The following is a 16,412-nucleotide window of genomic DNA, read 5'->3' on the forward strand; positions in this document are numbered from 1 at the left end:
CATTTATTAAAAAATATGAAATGTAGTAAATGTGTATAGTATTAGATACGCAAAAGGTTTGAATGTCTCAACTACCTATTCTTGATTTGCTACATTACTGATTTTTATTTTAGTAATTGATAATTAAATACATAGCTAGCAAATTCAATACTTTTCTATTTGGGGCAAAACAATACAATGTAACATTTCATGAGTTTTAGTTCAGTCAGAAATGCAAAAGTGGTATAGAAATTGTTGGAGGGCTTTAATACGTTTAAAGATATTTTAAAATAGAAAAATAAGCTATACATTTTTAATGTATTTAATACAATCTAAAATGCTTTAATACTTGAAAACATTTTAGATTATATTATTTAAAAGTATATTCTTAGAGGGAAATTTAGCAGTATGTAATCAGTTTCAAAAAGTTTAACTTTTGACTCACTTATGAAAATCTTTTCTATCAAAATAATTAAGTACAGTCATTTCTCATTATTTGCAGTAGTTATATTCTAGAAAGTCACCTTGAACACTTGTTTAGTGAGTACTGAGCCATTGCTCCTAGAGGAAATAAATAGAAGGTTGGGTTCCTGTAAGCCCCTGGATATGACGTTTCGTCAGCTGATCGACGTATAATCTGTTTTATGTGTGCTTCTGTTTAAAGACACACCTTATTTAATGTGTATTATTGATTCAGTAACCTTGAACTTACAAATAGCTCTACAACTTGGTTCTAAATGAAGCTTATCCAGCACATTTTCTCCAAAGGCACACCCTGCTTGTGCTTAGAAACAGCAGACAGCACTTCAGCAGTAGCGCCTGGGATCCTGTTTTAAACAGTGATGGGATTTCCCTGGTGTTCCAGTGGTTGAGACTCCAGGCTCCCAGTGCAGGGGGGCAGGTTCAGTCCCTGCCTAGGGAACTACGATACCCCATGCTGGACAGTATGGCCTTAGAAATAGAAAGTGACATCACCAACAAAAAACCCAAAAATGCAAAAAAAAAAAAAAAAAAAAGAAGAAGAAAGAAAAGAAAAGTGGCACTAGATAAGCTGTGGAAAGCATACTTGTTTACAGTATGAGAGCCTTGTTTGCCCTGAGTTGGGGAGGTATGGATCTGGCAACTCATTTTTCACAGCTCTGCTCATATCTGCAAAAATCTACCAAAGCACCAGAAGTTATCCTTGGTTTGGGAGTTGGCAATAAATCTTAACAGGCAAGTTATTTTGCAAATGTGGAATCCATGATAATGAGGATTTATTAATGATGACATTTTTATAGTAAATGTTTTATTGCCAGTGTGGCAATAAGAAATAAAAAATAAACCTTTGTAGTCTGTTTTGCATCATTAGCTATTGAGATCAGAAGTTCAGGAAGTTAGAAATAAAGAGTTAATTCTTTTTATATATGTTGATATCACAATTTTTATTCATATAAAATTTAAAATCAAAGAAGTGTAACTTAAAATTTGACTAATTACTAATATACTCTTATTGGAGATAATTCATTTGAGTAAAATAAATGCTCTCTAAATGTTAATAGCTTTCACATGATGGAATAAGCCCCAAGCATTTTGATTGCTAAGACTCTCATTTTCTAGGACCTTCTCCACCATTTCATGGTTAAGAGGGAACTGCTATTTCAGGTGGTAATCCCACCTCTTGGCTATAGAGACCAACCCAGAGGCAGGTAGCTGACCCAATAGGGGCCGGAGCCCTTTAAAAATTTGAAATTGATACTGAGAACCCTCTGGCTCTAAAATGAAGATTGTAACAGTCGAACTGTTGACATCCATGTTCCAGCATGTGAAGAGCCCAAAAGCCATTGTGCCACAGGAGAAAAGGATGAGACAGATCAGGTGAAAGAGAGAAACTGGGACAAATACAGGAAGGGGATAAAACAGAGAGGGGATAAATAGGCAGGGAGGAGAGGAGGAGGTGAGGAAAGAAGAGGGATATTGGGAGGAAGTGAGTGGAGAGAAGAGGACCCAAGAGGAAGAGAGAAAAGGAACAAAGTAATTGTTTATTACTTGGGCTCCTGATTCTAGCCTTTTTCCTTACAACCTTGGGTTGGATTTCATGAGACACTGCTCTAACCTTTATTTAAAACCCCCAATTTGCTTAATCTCTAGTTAGTTCTGTCCTTGTAGCCAGAATTTCTGTCCTTGTAGCCAGAATAGTCTTAACTAAAGTGAATGTTTGCTTTTGTTAGGGTACTGGTAGCTGCTCTACATACAGTATCAGCTAATTCTCACAACCTTGCAAGATAGGTATCATTCCTCTAGAAAAATGAGCAAACTGGGCTTTAGGAAACATGAAATTATTTGATCAAGGATCCCAGTAGTTACAAAGAAATAGAACCAGATTTGAAATGTATGTCTAATCCCAAAGTCAGTTCTTACTCACTGAAGATATTTATTGGCCATCATTTGTGGGCTAGACACTAGGCCAAGCTACAGCAGAGACCCGCAGGCAGTGGCAATTGAGTACATGCTCTGGGGTAGGAATGAAATGTGTTATAAGAGCACATGAGAGGTCAGGGAAGATGCCTTGAACCTTTTAAGAGCCAAAGGCTGAGTAGTCACTGAGCTGACCATAAGGAGAGAGGTAGGTTGTAGCAAGCATTTATGAAAAGAAAATGGTACATTTCAAGATCTTAAGAAACAATTCATATGCGGAGAGCAAGGACATGGTTGAAAAGAGGTGAGCCAGGAGAGGTAAATAAAGGAAATCCTGCAAGGGCTTCTCTTTCACATTAAGGAATTTAGACTTTATATTGGAAAGAGTATTGGACAGGGACATTGAAGGCTCCTAGTAGATTTTCTCTTCAGAAAACACAAACATCCTTCACATTACACCCAGAAAAGACTGGAGAAACTCTTAACACTGGAGGCAGTGAAGGTCAGCGAAGGAAGCTTTTGCAATAATCCAGACAGTAAATGATTAATAGCCAAGGGAATTAGTAATTAGTTGAGGGGAAGGTGGAAGAATGTTGCCAATTACAGGGTATATGGTCAGTTAGTAGTGACTGACTGGATATGTGGGGCCTGGGAGAGATGTGAGTTAAGAATGACTCTCGGATATCTGACTGAGGCAGCAGGGTACTAGAACAGTGTACTCACCATTCACTGACCTGGTGACAGAAGGAAGAGTGGATTTTGGTGGGAAAGATGGCAAGTTCCATTTTGAACGTGATGAATTTGAGATCCTTGGAAGACAGCTGTCCCAGTTAACAAAGCCTCCCGCAGACAGTGGATATTTTGACTAGTGGATATAAAGACTATAGAACTAGTCTTTCATCTTCACCCATCATGTGAATGGAGGGGAATGCCTGTAGGACTCTTGTGAATTTTGATACTTTAGAGAATCTGAAAGACTTTTCCATTAATATTAAAAAATAATAATAATGTCATGTTCACTTCCAGCAAATCACTAGAAAGTCATTGCTTGTCTTTGCCATTCTACTGTGTAATTACCACTGTTCTGTAGACTTCTATTTTTAGAAGAAAAAACAGACCTATTTAAAGGCACAATTGGTGCTTAACATATCCTTTTACCTAGTAGATATCTAGAGATTTGTATTAGCTTTTGTTTGCTTTAAAATCAATGCCAAGAAAGAGAAAAATAAAAATTTGTTAAGTACATATTATATGACAAAACCATAGTTAAATTATTGCTGACAGGACGGAATTTTCTTCGTGGAAGTTAAACGTTTTTTAAATATCTTTTTAACATATTTGACAATTCAAAATTTGAAACAAGCATTTTAAAGCAAAGTAAACTTCATGGAGTAATATAACATCTTGTTTGAGAAGCGATGTTAGGTAGCAAAATAAGCTAAAAAGGACAGGGTTTTAAAAGAAGGTTATAATTATTCCATACATCTAATATTGTTTCAGAATAAGCAGTTGTTTTAAATAAACAGTGGTTTTAAACCTGCGTAATATGCACAGTTCAGTTCAGTTTCTCAGTCGTGTCCGACTTTTTGCGACCCCATGAATCGCAGCACGCCAGGCCTCCCTGTTCATCACCATCTCCCAGAGTTCACTCAGACTCACGTCCATCGAGTTCGTGATGCCATCCAGCCATCTTATCCTCGGTCGTCCCCTTCTCCTCCTGCCCCCAATCCCTCCCATGCTACGGTTAAATTCTTGGATACCAATAGAATGTATTTTTTAAAACTTCTCTCTTTCTACTAGAAATGCTAGCCTGAGTTTGAGAGGCGAGGACACAGCTTCTGCTTATTGCTGATAAAAGACTATGATTTTACAGGGCACAAGACGTGCACCAAAGGGTGTCAAAGATCAGAAAGGTTCCAGGTCTCTTAAGGGTGGAAACAGGTTAAACTGACTCACTTCTCGCCTTGCTTCCCTGAACTCTTCCCACGTTCCTCCCCTTGTGACTTGTATTAATTTTTGAAAACACACCTGACTATTCCTTGCTGTTAACTTCTGTTGCCAAAAGCTCCCTCTCTTCAGATCTGTGTTCATTTCATCTTTACAGTTGTGTATTTTATTTACCAATTAAACTTTGCAGTTTTAAATCTATTGACTAAAACAGGCATTGAAATTCCAAATATTGTCACAGCAGAAGCATAGTGGAAAAAAATGATTACAGGAATTTGGAGAAAGCAAAAGAGTTCTAGGTCCATTTTATAAGATGTTTCTAAAAATGTGAGTGTATGTAATTTCTTTTCTTGAGTCTTAAGATAAACAGAAGGGGTATATGCATTATTGTAGAAATAGTTGCATGATATATTTTTAAGGTTTAAAATTACAATGCAAAAAGAATTCATACAATGTCTGAGGAGCATTTAAATTCCATAAGGACTTGAAAGTAGTATTTAATTGTTTACTGTAGTTTCTAGGTCAAAAGTCTTGACAAAAAACAGTAGGTAAAGGATGAAAGCCTGAGAAGATTAAAAAAAAATTTTTTTTTTAAGAGTTGACTTAATTTGTGGAGAGAAGGATGCTTCTAAATACAAGTAATAAATATCTTGGGGTTTCCCATTAATTTGTAATTTGTTACTATATTTCCTAACACAATACATTTTAAGTGTTCTTCACATCAGGTCCTTACGGGTTGATCCTATGACATACTTCATTAAAGAAACCATGGGGAGTAACCCAGAATTTAGAATGAGTTGGCTTTTTCTTTAAGGTCTCTAGTTTGGGTATCTAAAGTACAAAAAAAGGGAAAAAAAAAAAAAAGATGGTAGAAGATTGCTGTCAGTGTGACTGCAAGCTTGGTTTTCCATTGCTCACACTTTCTATTCTCCTTTGACTCTTGGAAAATTAAGTTCTTTGTTTGCTTTACTAGACAGAGTACACGCCCTTCAGCGGGGTGATGTTTCCTCTTCTCCGTCTGTTTTCTATTCTTTTGTGTCCTGCTTATCTTCTGTACTTCTGCTAAAGGGAGGGGATTTAAAAATGAAACTTAGAGAAAAGATCACTCAATGTGTTTTTAATCTGTTAGAGCACAGGGACAAATGAGAGCTTTTTAGCCCCTTGCTAAATATAGCATATAATATCACAGTGGTTAACTTGCAAGAGTTAGTTTATGGAAATAATACACATTAAAAAAAATTTTTAGTTCAAAAATAGAAGTCATTGAGAATGTTGAGTCATTATCACTAGTAATAAAACAACATTGTTATGGTGGAGAGGGGTGGGTTGCAATTTTCAGAGTTAGTAGATTTGTGTTGTGGGTGGAGCAGTGAAGCTGACTGCCAATAATGTTATCATGTTTGTAGCATTTTCTGACAGCTAGATATTTAATAACTTGTCAAAGAAGAGAAAATGTTATGCTTAAGCACCCCTAGAGGCTGTATGAGTCGGGGAAAGAGGACAGCCTAACATTTAGACCCAGTTCCCTAGCTGTGCTCACTTCTAGCTTCATCTCCTTGGGCAGGTGACTTCACTCACCCAGACTTCAGGTTCTTCAAATAAAAGATGTGGAGATTATACCTACTTTTCCGCCTCTGTAACATTAGGATTATTATGGGATCAAATTGAATAATAAAAAATATTCTTGAAACACGAAACACTGTCAAAGTGTAAAATATCATCTAAACAAAATACCCTAACATAGAGTACAAAGTGAAGCACTGCTTGCTAATGACTGAGCTGGATGTATTTCACAGACCGTCTCAAATTTGCTCCAGCTCTATGAAACATGCTGTTACAAAAGCATGTTCTGATATCCTGTAGGTAACTCTGATATATAAGTGCCTGATACAAATTTGAAAAACTTGTGACTTATGGAATTGATAAGGAAATGGAAAAACCTACAAGTATTTCTAGAATGCTTGCTATGCTTGGCCCTTTGAAGAGAAACAAATGTTAGGCAAGTTGTTGAAAAGAGTATGTCAGAATCAAGTTACGATTCAGTGATTTATTCTTTGAACAAAAGTTAAGTGGATACTCATGCGTCTAAAGCAGCTTGTGTTAAGTAGAAGGAAGTAGAAGATCCTTGTAGTATAGCCTCTCCTCCCTGTTGCTGACTCTTCTGGCCTCGTCTTTCCCTTCGTACTTTTCCAGGTTGTACTTCAGCACCAAACTAGGATTTCAAAAGCCCACTTTGCTCTCCCCCATCTGTGAGCTTTTGCACATCCTGTTACTCTGCCTAAAGGACAGTCTCTGCTCTCTGATTCGAATAGTAAAATCTGATTGGCTTTTTTGTGTCCCCCAACCCCAGATCTATATTTTGGAAGATTAGCGGGTGGTTAGGAAAGTAAATTGGGGAAGTTAAGGAGTTGGTTCTTATTCTCTAGGTAGTAGGAGGCCATTGAAAGACTTGTCCTCGACAAGGTTCTAGACAGAGGTTTCCTTTATAAAAATCATTCATGTTAGAACCTCCTTGGGTTGGATATTGGAGTCTGCCAGGCTCCTCTGTCCATGGGGTTTCCCAGGCAAGAATACTGCAGTAGGTAGCCATTCACTTCTCCAGGGGATCTTCCCAACCCAGGGGTTGAACCACAGTCTCTTGCATTGCAGCTATTAATGGGCTTCCTTGATGGCTCAGACGGTAGTCCGCCTGCAATGCAGGAGACTCAGGTTCAATCCCTGGGTGAAGAAGATCCCTGGAGAAGAGAATGGCAACACAGTCCAGTATTCTTGCCTTTGAAATCCCATGGACAGAAGAGCTTGGTGGGCTACAGCCCATGGGGTCACAAAGAGTCCGACAGCACTGAGTGACACTTTCACTATTTTCTAGGTTCTGGGAATACTATAGAAAATGCCTTATAGATCAGTAAGAAAAAGAGACACTCATGTACAGAAGTGAATAAGTATTTTGAATAGACATTTCACAAAAGAGAAGTAGCCCATAAATACATGAAAAGGTGCTCACTTCATTAATAATTATGAACATGAAATTTTAAAACAGTGAGAGACCACTTGTTACATACTCACCGGAACAGATACATCTTAAAAGATTGAAAATACCCAAGTTTTGGTGAAAACAGGAAGCACTGACAACTCTCCTAATCTGCTGATGGGATTAGAAATTACTACAGCACTCTGGAAACACTGACCCAGCAGTCTACTCTCAGGTATATTTCCAGTAGGATAGTTGGCGGTAGTTAAGTCATGTTTCTTGATCTGGGTGATAAGTACATTGGTATTTGGTTTGTGCTCATTCATTGAGCTGTACGTTGGTTATATTTACTTTTCTGCATATGTGTTACACCTCAGTAAAATTAAAAAAAAAAAAAGCCCAATCTTATATACTGGAGGGGAAAGCCAATGTTATCCTTAGAGTCATTACTATCATAGCAAACAGTAGTGGTTATTACACGCCAGCACTGTTGTAGGCACATTACTTATATTAACTCGTTTAATCCTCACAGTAACCCTTGAGTCTTGCTTTTATTATTCACATTTTACAGATGAGGAAACTGAGGCATAGAAATGTTGAGTATCTTGCCAAAACTCCCAACAGCTGCTGAGCAGTGTACTCAGACTTTGAACTCAAACATTCTGTTTCTAAAGTCTGTTCCTGAGCACTGTGCTGTACATCCAGTAAACAAATAACGGAACAGTCTGTGCTCTCAGCCCTTATGTTTTGTATAGTGTCAGTGCTATCAAAAAAGCAGGTTAAAAGGGCAGTAGGCAGTGCTCTGGGGAGTGTTGCATTGCTGCTTTATGTAGGGTGGTCAGAGACGTTCTTGAGAAGGTGATCGCAGTGCGGAGACCTGACGAGGCTGGGGGCGAGCCAGGCAGTTATGCAGCTGAAGAGCTTTCCAGGCAGAGAGAAGGTGCAGTGGCTCAAGATGGTAGTTGCTTGGCCCATCTGAACACAGCAAGGCCTTGGGGCAAGTAAGGGCAGAGTTGTGGGAGAAGAGGAAGGAGAAGTGTTGGGAGCTCCGTTGTGGGAGCTTGAAAGCCATCGTGAGAACTTTGGCTTTTATTCTGAGTGCAACGCAAGGTCTTGGACGGATTGTGGCATAGAGTGATGTGAAATGATTTATAATCGAAAAGGCTAGCTTGGGCTTCCTTGGTAGTCCAGTGAGTGAGAGTCTGCCTGCCGATTCAGGGGACCCAGGTTTGATCCGTGGTCCAGGAAGATTCCACATGCCTCAGGGCAACTAAGCCCGTGTACCACAACTACTGAGCCCATTAGTCGCAACTCGAGAAAACCCATGCGCAGCAACAAAGACTCAGTGCAGCCAAAAATAAGTTAATAAAATACTTAGAAAGAAAAGGCTAGGTCTGATAATTTGAGAAGAGCCTGTGAGGGGATGCGACGGCAGGAACAGGGCAACCATCTCGGCAGTTGCAGGAATTCCACGTTGTAGGTAATTCACCTTCATTGCTGATGGGGATGCAAAATGGTACAGTCACTATGGAAACCGGTTTAGTAGCTTCTTATCATCATACTTAACTTTATATGATCAGACAATTCCATTCCTAGGAATTGATGGAGACAAGGAGGGAGGAGATGGGGGGGAAGGACACATATCTACCCTCCCAAAGACTTGTGCGGGACTGTTCACAGCCTCTTCATTTATAACAGCCCCAAACTGGAACAACCCAAATAGCCATCAGCAAGTGAATGGATGAATAGTTACGGCATATGGTGGGGTTCTACTTAGCAGTGAAAATTAATGAACTACCTATATAGGCAACAATATGGAAGTATCTCAGCTACACAGTGCCTAGTAAAGCATTGGTGATACAGTGGTGAGCATAGCTGCCTCCGCAATGGCTAGTTAACATGCCAGACACAAAGACAACTATATATAGAATTATTCTATTTATATGGAACTCTAGAGAAGATAATCTGTAGTTAGAGAAAACAAATCAGTGGTTGCTTAGGGCTGAGGTTCCCAATTAGGTTAATTGGGAAAAGGGTACAACAGAATCTTTTGGGAGTGATTGGAATATTCTATATTGTAATTATAGTATTGACCACACAGTTATAATAGACATTTGCCAAAACTCAACTGAACTATACACTTTCAATGGGTGCCTTTTATTGTATGTAAATTATACCTCAAAGTTGATTTAAAAAAATTTTTTAAGAAAGACTATCTGATAGGATCTAAGGGAAGAAATTTCCATAATCTAAATTTTAAATTCATATTTATCAGAAAATCTTAAAGTAACATTCAAATTGAGGTAAAGCCTTCTTTTTCGCAAATATTTGTGCACCTTATGCTCAAGCAAATATCAGTATGAAATTGTTTGCTTAAAGTTTTTTTAATTGTATTTCATTTATTTGGCTGCTGCACCAGGTCTTAGTTGCAGCTTGCTGGATTTTTAGTTGTGGCATTCAAACTCTTAGTTGCAACATGTGGGATCCAGTTCTCTGACCAGGGATCAAACCCAAGCCCCTTGCATTGGGAACATGAGATCTTAGCCACTGCCCACCAGAGAAGTCCCCCCAAAATATAAGTTTACCTTTATAGACTATGAATTCTGCAGATTTATGTAAATGCTTTGAGGATAGCTCAGACTGTATGTAAATACTTTGAGAGAAGACCAGTTTTTTCGGAGCTGTTGTCCCTGGACATGTTGAAAGGGGTTTAATGCACCAACCATTGTCACGTGACTTGAGTGGTTTATTATTTAAGATCCTTTCCACTGCAGCTGAAAACCAAACGAGAAAACTGACTTTTACAATAGATGCTTTATCTCACAGAATAAGAGTTTTGGAGCATTTCTTTGGGTTATTTCATTGAATTATAGGGTTACACAGTTCAATACCTGAGCAGCAGCATCAAGGACCCAAGTTCCTTTTCTCATCCTGACCTCCCTTTCTCAGTATGTTTATGTCCTCCTCTCACACGGGTGTGTTGTAGTCTCAGATTTAGGCAAGAACAGTAAAAACATCTAGGGAATGGAAATGGAATATTTCTGTCTTGTACTCCTTTTTACAGGTGAGAAAAACTTCCTGGAAGCCCATGTTCGTGGCTTACACGGTTAATTGGCAAAAGGATACGACTATATGAGTGGCTTAAATCAGTGATTATTTACTTCCTGAGGCTGGACAAATGAAGGACTTGTCAAGTGGGAGGAAAGTGAACAAAATCAGGGTTCTTTTATCAAAGCAGGAGGAGAATGGCTGTTGGGTAACTGAGTGTCTGTTGAAGTAGATTACACTGAGACTGTGAAGGAAAGGATCTGTGAACTAGACAAAGGAATCATAGAAAACATTTTGGTAAAAAGTGTATGTTCTCTCATTTGAGTCAGTTCTAATGAAGTGGATTAACCTGGAGCCTCTTACACAGAGTGAAGTCAGAAAGAAAAATATCAGATGTTAACGCATATCTGTGGAATCTAGAAAGATGGTACTGATGAAGCTGTTCACAGAGCAGCAGTCGAGATGCAGACAGACCAGACTGTGGACACGGGTTGGGGGGAGGCAGGAGAGGGTGAGATGGACGGAGAGCAGCATGGAAGCATATACATAACATATGTAAATAGACAGCCAGTGGAAATTTGCTGTGTGACTCAAGGAACTCAGACTGGGGCTCTTTAGTGATCTAGAGCGGGGTGGGAGTTAGGAGAGAAATTCAAGAGGGAGGGCACATATGTATACCTATAGTTAATTTATGTTGATGTATGACAGAAATCAATATTGTAAAGCAATCAATCAATTAAAATTTTTAAAAAGTGTACATTCTCAACTTACTAAGATGTTGCATTCCAGAATTTACCATATTTCCATGGACTAGTTATTATTCACTTTACTGCAATCTGTTCTCTTCATGATGCTAAGAAATGCTCTTGTGAAAGTCATCAGTAAGCTCCTGATTATTAATCAGCTGGCCTTTTAAAATCAGTTTAAAATCAGCTGGTCTTTACCATTATTAGCCATTTTCTTCTTGAAAGTCTTATCTCGCTGTTCTCACTTTACTATTCTACTTGTTAAAAATGTATTAAGTACTTCAAACTAACAAAAAGAATTACATGTTACCCACACTTAGCTCATTACCATATTTCTTTTAAGGAAAAAAGAAAAGTGCTACAGAGACAGTTGAAACTGCTGCTGCTGCTGCTAAGTCGCTTCAGTCGTGTCTGACTCTGTGCAGCCTCAGAGATGGCAGCCCACCAGGCTCCCCTGGTGATTCACCAGAATCCCTGGGATTCTCTAGGCAAGAACACTGGAGTGGGTTGCCATTTCCCTCTGCCCCATCTTGAAATCAATGATAGTCTTTTCCGGTTGTGTTTTGATACTTATGAAAGCACTCCTGACTCTTAATTGCTGCTTCCTAATTTCCTTGCCTGCCTGTACCTTATCTGTAGGTGTCCTGGAGCACTGTATTAATTTTTCACACCCCTCCAAATCTGTACCTTGGGTGAGTTTTATTATCTCCAAAAGGTGTAATAACACTGTGAAAATATTTTCATTTACTTTTTCTTTGGTTTCTGCCTCATTGTGAGTTTTAGATTTTATTATCAGTTCCCCACTCGATTTTGCAACATCATTCCCGGCAGGCCCCTAAAACTAACTTCTGAAACTGAACATGTTGGTCCAGAAAAACCTGTTTCTCTTTTCTCAACCTCCGTTATGGTGTTGCTTTCTGTTCAGTTCAAACTAGAAACTTTGGAGTCATCCAGCCCTTTAGCACACAATTAGTCAATACTTTTAAAGTGTCCAATAAATTGTAGGGAGTGCATGCTGCTGCTCCTGCTAAGTTGCTTCAGTCGTGTCCGACTCTGTGGGACCCCATACGGCAGCCCACTAGGCTCCCCCGTCCCTGGGATTCTCCAGGCAAGAACACTAGAGTGGGTCGCCATTGCCTTCTCCAATGCATGAAAGTGAAGTCGCTCAGTCGTGTCCGACTCTTCACGACCCCGTGGACTGCAGCCTACCAGGCTCCTCCACCCATGGGATTTTTCCAGGCAAGAGTACTGGAGTGGGTTGCCATTAAATGACTCTTTTTTCTTCACATCCACCCATAACGAGCCACTCATCTAAACTTGATTATTGTATTTAGTGTTTACCTCTCATCTCCCCCTCACCTTTGGCCCCACAGTATTCCTGCTTTTGTACTTCCTCACATGGATCTTTGCAATAGTTTTATGACTTGACTAACTGCCATCATTATTTCTTGCCAGTCTATAACTCGTGCTTCCACCATAGTTATTCTCAAACACATATTTTCTGCTCTTCAGCTTTTTAAGGATCTCAACTTTCCAGTGCTCCCTGGATAAATCTAAAAGTTACTTCTTAGCAAATAACCCTCTGTGTGTGTAAATTCTCCTCTAACTAGCTGCCTGTCCCACCATTCTCAAAAACACGCCCTTCTATTTCTGCCACGGAGTTTTCTGTTCCCTGATACACCTTGCTTTTCCAAACGTTAGAGCCATTCTTCACACTTCTTTCCTTCTAGAATATTATTTCCTAAATCTCCAGCCCTTCAAAACCTAGCTCAGTGCCACTGTCTGCAGAATTTTCTTTCCCAAGCTCTCAAAGCAGAGCTGATAACTTCGATGGTATTCCCAACATGTTTGTATATACCTCTGCTCTGGCATTTTTTGTGTTCACTCTGGCAGTTTTCCCATTGTGCATGCATACATGCGTGCTAATTCACTTCAGTCGTGTCCAACTCTTTGGAACCCTATGGACTATAGCCTGCCAGGCTCCTCTGTCCATGGGCTTCTCCATGCAAGAATACTGGAATGGATTACCATGCCCTCCTCCAGGGTTTTCACATTGTACAATACTATGATTTTTCTTATACTTACTTGTGACCTTTTTAAAGAAAAAGAACCATTTTCTTGGCATCTTTGGCTCCCTTTAGAGTGTCTAATAAATATGTTATTAATAAATAATATATCTGTAAGCTAGTAGCTTGGAACCTGAAAGAGGCTTCACTTATAAGTATTTTAAATCATGTTATGTTTCTAAGAGAATCCATTAAAATCTTTTAAATACATTTTATATCTGAAGATTACTTAAAAATAGAAGTCACATTCCACATTTATAATTATTTTTTTAAAAGAGGTAGGCAGCAGTGATGGTTTCTGTGTATTTGTGACTAGTTGGACCAAAGATTCTGGATTAAGAAAAAGAAACTGGAGGACAGGTTAAGAGAAGTAATGGAAAACTGGAAGGGTGAGGGCAGGGTGTGGAAGATAGAACTTACAGAGGAAGAATTAAGTTAGGAGTGATGTCTTATGGGGAGAAAAGACCTTAACAGGAATCCTGAGTGAAGAAGGTGAAAATGAGAAACTAAGAAAGCTGGAAATGGAAATGAGGGTAGGTGAGGGGTACAGTAACTTTGGTTATGAAGTGACATATTTCAATAGGTTTGTTATCCAATTTAAAGTAAGTTAGCACCCATTCTGGCTTTCATAACTTTTTCTTCATCATACAACTGCTGTTTTTAGACTTCAGATATTGGTAATAGTGAAAATCCTCTGTACAGATGTTAAAATATTTTTTGCAACTTAATGTATTTTGTGGGTATATATTGATTAAAATTCATGCCTCAGCCTTGAGTATTGAGTCAAAATTTGCAATCTGATAAGCAAAAAGGATACCTTTAGAGATTTGCATTTATTTGAAGATTGGGGTGATTGGACATGTCTTCATACGCTAATTGGCCTTTCATGTTTCATTTGTGAATTGCCTCTTGATAGGCATTCAGATTTTTTTAAGGGGCTATGTGTATTTTCTCATGTGTAAGAGTTGTCTGTATTGTGTGAATGTGTGAAAGTTGCTCAGTCGTGTCCAATTCTTGGCAACCCCTGGACTGACTATATATATAGTCCGTGGAATTCTCCAGGCCAGAATATTGGAGTGGGTAGCCGTTCCCTTCTCCAGGAGATTTTCCCAACCCAGGGATCAAACCCAGGTCTCCCGCATTGCAGGCGGATTCTTTACCAGCTGAGCCACAAGGGAAGCCCTTGTCTATATTAAGAACCTCAACTAATTCTTATATGGTACATTCCTGTGTTGAGAGAGCAAGTAAGAACATGAGCAAGTACAGAGACATTTTCCCTACTTCTCATGTCTTTAGTTTCACTTAAAAGTTTCTATGCCCATACCTGCCCCCCCCCAAGTTAATCATATATCTCTTCGTCTTTTCCTTCAGGGTTTCTAGAAACTTTCACACTATGCTTTAAAGGCTTTTCTTTTCCAGCTACTGCATTATGAACCAACCTACCTTACATTCCTTCTGACACTTTCAGACACAACTGCCTTTCATATATTTGGATTGTCATTGTCTCATAGTGTTTTCAGTAGATACTTAAGCTTCCAGTCCCAGTCATGTTCCTATACTGCGCTTTATTGTCACGTCTTCTGAATATACCAGTTTTAAGATAGTGATCTAAAGACATTCCAGCTCTGAGATCTGAGACTGTTTCTGTTTTATGCATAAGATAAGTGAGGAAATGACAGGAGGTAAAGTGGGAAAGATAGATTGGAATCAGATTTGGCATTGAGGGCATGTCCATCACTAGGGAAAAGATACAGCACTGAGTCGTCCAGTGGAATAGCCACTAGCCACATATAGCTGTGGAGCACTTGAGATGTGCTTGGTCCAAATTGAGGTGTACTGTGAGTTTAAAATATGCATCAGATTTCTACAATTTAGTACAAAAGAAGAGTATAAAAATCTCATTAACATTGTTCATACTGATGACATGTTGAAATATATATTACTAGAATTAATTTGACCTGTTTTTATTTTTTAAATGTGTTTACTGGAAAATCTAAAATTATAGATATGAAAAATAAATAAAATTATAGATACAGCTCAGATTCTGTTTCTGTTACACAGAGCTGGTATAGGTAGAAGGAAAAATGCCAGAATTTGCTAGTGCCTGCTATGCACCAGAGATAGTCTAGAAGTTGTGATAAATAAACTTACTTCTAATGGAAAACCTTATGAAGTAGGTGATATTGTTTTCTTTTTTCAAGGAACTGAGGTTGCAGCGAAGTTAAACAACATACCTAAAATCACTCCACTAGAAAGTAGGAAGCCAGGATTCAGACTTTGGCTTCTAACTTCAGAGCCCACGGTTTTCCCAGTACACTGTGGCATGTTGTCATTGAGCCATTAAAGGTGATTGAGCTGGAGAATGACATGATTAGAATGATATGTTAGCAGAACTATAATAAAAATAAATGAGGAGAGACTTTATTTTTAGCTGCCTAGGGTTTTTTGGTTTATTTGTTGTTGTTTCTTTTTTGCAGGAGAGAAATGCCTGGTTTAAAGGCAGCTGCTAAAGTATACCTCTTCTGAAGCATCCTTTATGATAACTGCTTTTCACACTTTGCCTTATCACCTTGGTAGGCTTGATAATGGGCTGCATTAAAAGTAAAGAGAACAAAAGTCCATCCATTAAATATAGACCAGAAAGCACGCCAGAGCCCGTCGGTACAGGAGTCGGCCACCACGGAGCAGAGCACGCTGTGGTGGCACCAACATCGTCCGCAAAGAGCACGTCTGCCAGCTTCAGCAGCCTCTCCCTGACGCCGTTCGGAGGGCCCTCGGCGGTGACACCATTTGGGGGAGCATCTTCCTCATTTTCAGTGGCACCAGGTTCATATCCTGCTGGTTTAACAGGTGAGCTTTAGATGGACAGTCTGTTTGTTTGAGAATATGACCTTGGGCAATAGAGACATCAAGTTGGTGTTCTGTAAGAGAAGTAAGTTATGGGGTGGGGTGTTTAAAATAAGTTTATGTGAAAATTAAAAATCTCCAACATACAAAGTAAACTCTACATGGATATTATTCTCAGAAATTTGGCAGTAATCTGATGGTGATTATGTACTGGTTTATACCATTAATTGGGCTTCCCTGGTGGCTCAGATGGTAATGAATCTACCTGCAATGTGGGAGACCCAGGTTTGATCCCTTGGTCAGGAAGATCCCTTGGAGAAGGTCATGGCAACCCACTCCAGTATTCTTGCCTGGAGAATTCCATGGACAGAGGAACCTGGCAGGCTACAGTCCATGAGATCGCAGATTCGG

The 16,412-nt window shown here is 39.1% G+C and overlaps 1 protein-coding gene across 2 annotated transcripts in view; it reads left to right on the forward strand.

Annotated features, from left to right (window-relative positions):
• The window catches only part of YES1 (YES proto-oncogene 1, Src family tyrosine kinase), a 63,734-nt gene that overhangs the window by 24,277 nt on the left and 23,045 nt on the right, over positions 1–16,412 (forward strand). The window contains exon 2 of one of the 2 annotated variants that reach the window (XM_040264690.1): positions 15,732–16,004. In XM_040264690.1, coding sequence (XP_040120624.1) covers positions 15,732–16,004 — 273 coding nt within the window. Of the gene's footprint in view, positions 1–15,631; positions 16,005–16,412 lie in introns of both variants that reach the window. The other variant, XM_040264692.1, reaches the window with a different exon arrangement.

The sequence above is a fragment of the Oryx dammah genome, unplaced genomic scaffold (assembly GCF_014754425.2).
Source record: "Oryx dammah isolate SB20612 unplaced genomic scaffold, SCBI_Odam_1.1 HiC_scaffold_22, whole genome shotgun sequence".
Lineage (NCBI taxonomy): Eukaryota > Metazoa > Chordata > Mammalia > Artiodactyla > Bovidae > Oryx > Oryx dammah.